This window comes from Vipera berus (genome assembly GCF_964194415.1).
Source record: "Vipera berus genome assembly, chromosome: 7".
NCBI lineage: Eukaryota > Metazoa > Chordata > Lepidosauria > Squamata > Viperidae > Vipera > Vipera berus.
In genome coordinates, this window is record NC_138209.1 from 20,517,610 (window position 1) to 20,525,221 (window position 7,612).

Consider the following 7,612-nt stretch of genomic DNA (forward strand, 5'->3'; position numbering starts at 1 on the left):
ATCACACAAGATATTCAAAAATAGACTAGACATCCATTTAACTACAATGGTATAAGGTCTGGATAAGGGTTGGACTACAAGACAAGAGTCCTTTCAGCCCTGTGATTCTGTGTTCCACCACATCTGATGGCAATGAAATCACATACCTAAACTGTGACATCTAAAGTAATACTAACTTTGATTGGTCTTGAATCTATATTTAATTTTAAAGGACGATACCACATAATGGGAGTGGGAAAACATTTTTGTCCATATTTTTATTCCATACATTATTTTATCTAGGTTTATCATATCTCCTATTTTCTCTTCACTTCAAACTAAAATACTGCAGATATTCTAGTCTTTCTACAGAGAGGAACTACTCTAATGCTGGTAATAATTTTGAATACACTTTTTACAACAGTTGCACTCTGAGTTGGCATTTTCATTGAGCTGTCCTCCGTGACTCTAAGATCCCGTTGCTAATTACTCACCAATAGCTTAGATCCCATTAACATCTGGGTGAAAGTGGATGTATGTACAGGCCATCATGAATCGCCTTTAATTCCTTCCATTGAATTGGATTTGAAAGTAATGGGCAAATGTGGCATCATGTTAGCTGGCATTTTCTGCCCACAGCAGACTTCTGAAAAAGCGGAGGAAAGAGGTAAACTGAAGTCTCATTTAGGCCAAAACAGATCCCCTCTCTTAAATCTTAGAGCCATGGAGAATGACTGCAAAGTAAGGTCCACAATGAGATCTATTTAGCTAAACCCCTATGGAGTCTTCTGAAATTGTTAACTGAAAAATAATTACTGTATACACATCAGCACAAGTAGAGATACAGGTTTTCTTTATTGGTATCAGGTAGTACACCAGCTCCAGTTGTCCTTCCTTTTCTCTTCTTTGAAAGGGTAAGAAAATGTTACAAATGTATTCACCCCATGTTTCTCCAAATTAATCCAAATTAAAGTTTATTGTTATGGTACTGTTTGGTAGATAATTTGTGCATGTTTCCAATAACCAACTATACATACTGTACACAGTACTATACAGAGAGTCTTTTATCTGCTTCACTACCTCCCTCCCTGGCTCACACAATATCCACTGGTACTTTGACCACTGAGGTCCCTTGCAGCGTGGAAGAGGGGGCAATAAGGAAAGAAGAAAATTTCTGGGCAGGCTGGGTTTTGATTCCTTTGACAGGCAATCCTCACTAATGTCTTCCAAAAGCTAATGTTATTGTTCTGACAGATGAAACTCTTTAAAAGAACTTTGAGGCATTGTTTACTTTAAAGAATCTTTTTATTTGAGAAACAAAGCATCGGCACTACATACTGTAGTTAAAGCCAAAAACTGAATTCCCCCCCCCTGCCCCCTGGGCACAAACTAGCAAAGCACAATTCTCTCCTCCAATTAACAGTCATAAATCACATTCCCCAACTAGCTTGAAGTGTGGTTTTCTCCCCAACTCTCCAGCCCACCAAATCTCTATCAGCTCTGGGCGCAATAACCTTGATTCCCACGGCTGAGTTATTGTTGTTATGACTAAGTGGACTCTCATCCCCCTCACCCCTCCCAGTATCATCTAACTCTAAAAGCGAAAGAGAAAAGATGGCTACATTTCCATCTGTTGTCAAAGCAAGAACATTTGATGTTAGCAGCGTTGACAGCTCCACAAAGAGCCTGTTTGGCAGATCTGTTGCTTGGTGCTGCCTTGTTCTTGCTGGGTCTCCACCTGCAGATTCCTCTTCCACCTGTTCCTTGTTATACACAATATCTCCAGGCTGTATTATACAAAAATAATTTTAGGAATATCCAATAATCTCCTTCCCCTTGGATGATCATTTCTATCTTTCCCAATGTGATTGCAACAAGATATTTTGATTAGACATGAAGCTTCTCAGTGTCTACATGACATTGAGTCTGATTTTGGCCCACAAGAAAAAAAAATGCAACCTTGAGATTATGCCCTGATTATCTTACTCTGCCATAAATCTTTTTCTCCAAAATGCCTTCTTTTCTTAAGAAATAGGAGGAGGAGGAGGAGGAAGAGGAGAAGGAGTCACATGCTTTGGTCACCCTACTGTTTGCTAAAATTACATCTGAAACTGGGTGTTTTAAATTTTTTAAAGTTTTAAACTTTTTAAAGTGTCCACAATCACTTTTAAAAGTTTTAAACATAAACTGAACATATCCTAATAACCATTCTATATTTTATTCCATTCATATTCCTAGCATAAAACCACTGTTTTCATAGAGGTAAATATTCTCTCCGTGTGTTGACTTTCCATGTTCTTTGCCATCAGTGTTTTCATTCAAGTGCTCTAGTTAATCCATACATGTAGATGTCGATGATACATGCAAATACAGAGCCTTGGTGGAGCAGTGGGCTAATGCCTCCTTAAGTAACACCAGCTGCCTGCAATTAGTGCAGGTTCGCATCCCACCAGGCTCAAGGTTGACTCAGCCTTCCATCCTTCCGAGGTAGGTAAAATGAGGACCCAGATTGTTGGGGGCAATTAAGCTGACTTTGTAATAATGCCGCTTGGGGGGTGTATGAAAGCCCTAATAAGCAGGCATATACATAGAATGAAGGCTACTGCTAAGCTTGTAAGCCGCCCTGAGTCTTCGGAGAAGGGCGGGATATAAATGGAATTTATATATATATATATATATATATATATATATATATATATATATATATATATATATATATATATATATATATATATATATATATATATATATATATATATATATATATCCCACCTATAAAACAATATTAATATTCATAAATAAATCCCATTGAAGGGCAGTGTGTATCAAACACAAAATTTAACTGTCCATATTGACAATCTGAGGATCATCATAAATTAAGGCTACCCCTACCATTAAGATAGTGTGAAGCAACCACCTCAAGCATGAACAATGGAAAGCAGCAGCAAGCTTTCCCCTTTACCCAGCCTCCTTGGTCCAAGATGTATTTTAGCAGTGCTGCAGTTCAGTACAAAGTATATATTCTTCTGTGGGCCCAATAATCATGGAGGAATAAATAAAGGTAAAGCAGTAACAATATTTTCCAGAACATTATTTGCACATGTTCCTTGCTGAGTTCTTATCCAATTCATCTAGATTAAAAAAAGCACCTCATGCTGTGGTGAACTGTGGTTTTTCTGAGATAATTGCTGTTTGTGCATTCAGATTTTCCCTGTTGATACTGAAAATGTAGGTTTACAGGTCAAGAGTTGTAATTAACAGTAATTACAGTGGGATCTGAATAAGGTGGTGATGATAGGGAATAAAAGGCTATCTGTTTGGGAAGTGATCCTAGCATAAAAATGTTCATTCCATTTAATAAGTAAAATATACTTGTTGGTTCTGAGCTGACAGACAAAATAATGGACATATCTGGTTTTGTAAGTGAAGTTTAAAAATCGGAGGAAATCCAGTGCTGACACCAAGAAAATTATAATACACAGTAATAAACTATAATACACGGACCCAGTGTAATATAATGTTGAAGCAAGTGTCCAAATTGCTTCAAGACAATAGTTTCTAGAAGCTTCTCATCCAAGAGTTCCCTCCTCCACAAGGAGCACTTCAGGCATTTAAGAGAGCTCAGACTACCGACAGCATGCAAGCACTTGTACTCTATGTTTAGACTTGGGCCAGGAAGTCAAGCAAATGTCCAATTTCATAGATGAAGCTGCAGTACAAAAGTTTTGTTTATCCACTAGCACCTAGACTTATATACTGCTTCACAGTGCTTTACAGCTCTCTCTAAGCAATTTACAGAGTCAGCATATTGCCCCCAACAATCTGGGTCTTCATTTTACCAACCTCGGAAGGATGGAAGGCTGAGTCAACCTTGAGCCAGTGAGAATCGAACTGCCAAACTGCTGGCAGCTGGCAGTCAGCAGAAATAGCCTTCAGTACTGCACTCTAGCCACTAGGACACTAGAAAGCCCAATGTTGGTGGAAACAATAGATGGCAGCTGCTTTGAGCTGAACCAGTGTTATGAACCATTATTTCCTACAACTGACAATACAGGATAAGATCACACACAATTTTTGCCATTTGTGTGACTACTTCCTTACAGATTCCCACTATGCCAGAAACTGATTGGTATCAGCTCTTCAAGGTAGCTCAGACTAGGAATCCAATGTCATGTAGATCAGTACTAGCTGAAAGGTGCTTTTTGCTTCAAAAGGCAGCTGGACTGGGTTGTTGTTTTTTCTTTGCGGAAAAAGAAGAGAATATTTTGGATAGAGAGGACCATTGTTTTGAAAGAGGAGTAAAAGAATCCATCTACTTTGAATTGAACACCCATCCCTCAACAGAGGGGGAGGAATAAGATACCACCTATCTCCAGTTTACAATGCAGCCCTTTCAGCAGTTCCAAGAAGATTCCACAACCAATTGCACCCTGTTTCAGGTGACCCCCAAGTGACCACACGCTCTGACATTCTCTGCGACATTTAGTCATGTTACATTCCTGCTCTGGACTTGGGTCTCTTTTATCTGAATGTTATATTGGTAGCCACTCTTCCTCCTGTCCCTTGAGGCCTTTCTCTGCTCTCTGCAATGGACTGCAGTTGCATAAGCCATATGTGTACTGGGAGCAAGGAACAATTTCTTTCCCATCATCAAGCTATTAACAGCACTGTCACCCTACCCCAAACTGGTTCAACAGTGTCACTCTCCTGCCGTGCCAAAAAAAAAATACTTAAAATTTGCAAATTTGATTGGAAAAACAGGGAGCAAATGCATTGTGTGTGACTTTGTGTGTGCCCAAAACCCAAATGTCTGTGAAGAGACGGTACTCAAAGCTTACATGAGACTTAATGATTTAGAAAGGATTTCTGGATAACAGTTTAAAGAAAGGATTTACTTACCCTTTCAAATCTCCAGCATATGCACTTACATATTTCATCTCTAAAGAAGATGACAACTTATATCTTACCTTTCATAACTATAGGTTTCTTAATAGAGATAAGTTAGAGACCACTAGTCATTGCTCATTATTTCAGATCTTCTTGACCATCTACAAAAGCCATGCAATTTTACAAAGTTGGCCTTGAGAAATACTTACAATTTGGTCTGAATGAAAGTGAGACAGGACTGTTTGAATGCATTTGACATCAGATACAGCAAATTTGAATACAGGTAGACCATTCTTACTTATAGAGGTTGTACAGAAGTTATAACAGTGCTAAAAAGTAAGTTGCTCATTGGCCCTCACATTTATGATCACTGCAACATCCCAGTCTTGCGATCACCAGAAGGTACTTTCCCTAGTTTCTTGGATTAACAGCGAGGACAGAGACATGATCTTTCAATTTTGCAAGATAATGTTAATATAATCTTGCAATGAAGATAGATGGCATCTCTGGATATTCTTCTTGTCTGGACTACCTCTCAAGGCTAATAGAATTAGAAGCAATCTGGACTCAAGACACAAGAGGAATTGGTTTACTGGAAGGGCTATCCAGAATCAAAGAGATCATGGGAAAAAGTAACAGACATCCATGCCCCACACTTAGTACACCAGTTTTACTTACAACTTTGAGGAAAACCCTATTTTTTATTTATTTTATTTTAATTCCATTTATATCCCGCCCTTCTCCGAAGACTCAGGGCGGCTTACAAGCTTAGCAGTAGCCTTCATTCTATGTATATGCCTGCTTATTAGGGCTTTCACACACACCCCAGTGGCATTATTACAAAGTCAGCTTAATTGCCCCCAACAATCTGGGACCTCATTTCACCTACCTCGGGAGGATGGAAGGCTGAGTCAACCTTGAGCCTGGTGGGATGAGACACTCACTGCCCAAATGAATGTGCAGCTTTTTGTTTAGCTTACTGTGGAACTCTTGGCAAATAAAAGCAACATTCTCCGAAAGTCTTATTTAATCAGATTTATTGAAATAAAAAAGGGGTGGATAGCAGAAATCTTGACAACTGGATGCTTTCACTTAATAAATATGTCTAAATTTGCTAAGGTAAGGATCTCTTAATTTTCTTGCTAACAGCCATTTGATAGAAAGGGGAAGTGGTTAACTGCTGGATTTTCCTGGTATTCAGGGAATATACCAAATTTCTGGGAATCTTTATTATTTTTTCAAGTTCTGAGAAGCCTATAATATCAAGTTGCTGTAGAACATGAGCAGGAAAGTGCTGATGATTTGTATGAACTCTTGGTTAGCTTCTGAGAAAGGACAGGAGTACAGAACTAGAGAGAATTTGGTTTAATATAGCACAGTTCTTATTTCTTCATATTACCATGCTATTGTTACCATGTTATTACATTGTGCAATTTATCCCTTGTCTTTTAAAATGCATGATCCCAATGATGCTGAATAAGAACTCAGTGAATAATGTTATTCCAGCTAATAACAATATGTGCCTTGTAATGAACATTTGGTTTTGTTTTTTGTTTTTTTCACAAGGACTCAAGTGACAAATAAAAGGAACAGCCTCAGTTCTTGACCTATTTCATGACAATGTTTAAAAGCCCCATCCTCACATGTATAGTGCCTATTACAGAAGCCTTTAAATGGTCTATATGATTAGCAAACTGATATTCTTCACACATTTTAGCTGTATTTGTTACTCTATGCCATTGAAAGAAACTATTATCTTTCCAATTACCACAGCACATCTCTGCAGAATTTTGTTTAACTAAGCAACAAAAAGACAAATGTGCAATTAAAATTCATGGATCATAAATATATATCAGGCTTCTTTGTGCTGTTTGTACTATTTCCTTATTTCTATTAACAGACACAATTATTATTCAGTTGTACTAAGTTGTAAATAGAGTTCCAAAAGCATAATGATAGCTGTTCAAAAAACCATTATTAATTTGAAAGGAATGGTAACGGCATGTAAAATGACATATATAATCTATCTATATCTATCCAGATTTGCAGTTAGAGGAACTTCCCACTCTTCTCCATTGTGCAGCTAAATTTGGATTAAAGAAACTTGCTGCACTTCTTCTCCAAGATCCCAAAGTCATTCAAGCATGTAGAATTACTAATAAGTATGGAGAAAACCCTGCTCATGTTGCAAAAAAGTATGGCCAGAAGGAAATTTGGAAGATCCTTACAGAATTGCCAGTAAGTATCTGCTATTACACATGAAAATTACAACCATAACATGCTGTGAAATAAATGGGAACACTAGTTACATTTTGTGAATTTTCATTGTGATAAAACATGCAAAGAAATCTGTGAACAGACAAATTTGTGAATATTATAATCAGATTTATGAAAAATTACATACAAACCTATAATCATTAATCCTAATGATACATAACTCCTAGAACTAAGGAGAAATTTCCTGAAAGAACAATTAATCACTGAACAACCTGCCTCCAGAAGCTGTGAATGCTCCAACACTGGAAGTTTTTAAGAAGAGACTGGACAACCATTTGTCTGAAATGGTATAGGGCAGGGGTGTCAAACTGCCGGCCTGCGGGCCGGAAGTGTCATGCCAAAACCGCTCCCACCCAGCTCCAGCAATGGGGAATAAGTCTCGATACGTCACGACATGTTATGTGACATTGTGAGTTTGACACTCCTAGTATAGGGTTTCCTGCTTGAGCAGGGGGTTAGACTAGATAAC

At 38.0% G+C, this 7,612-nt stretch overlaps 1 protein-coding gene across 1 annotated transcript in view; it reads left to right on the forward strand.

Moving 5' to 3' along the window:
• Positions 1–7,612, forward strand: part of BANK1 (B cell scaffold protein with ankyrin repeats 1) — a 173,810-nt gene that overhangs the window by 73,805 nt on the left and 92,393 nt on the right. The window contains 1 exon segment of the mRNA XM_081332237.1: positions 6,908–7,104. Coding sequence (XP_081188363.1) covers positions 6,908–7,104 — 197 coding nt within the window.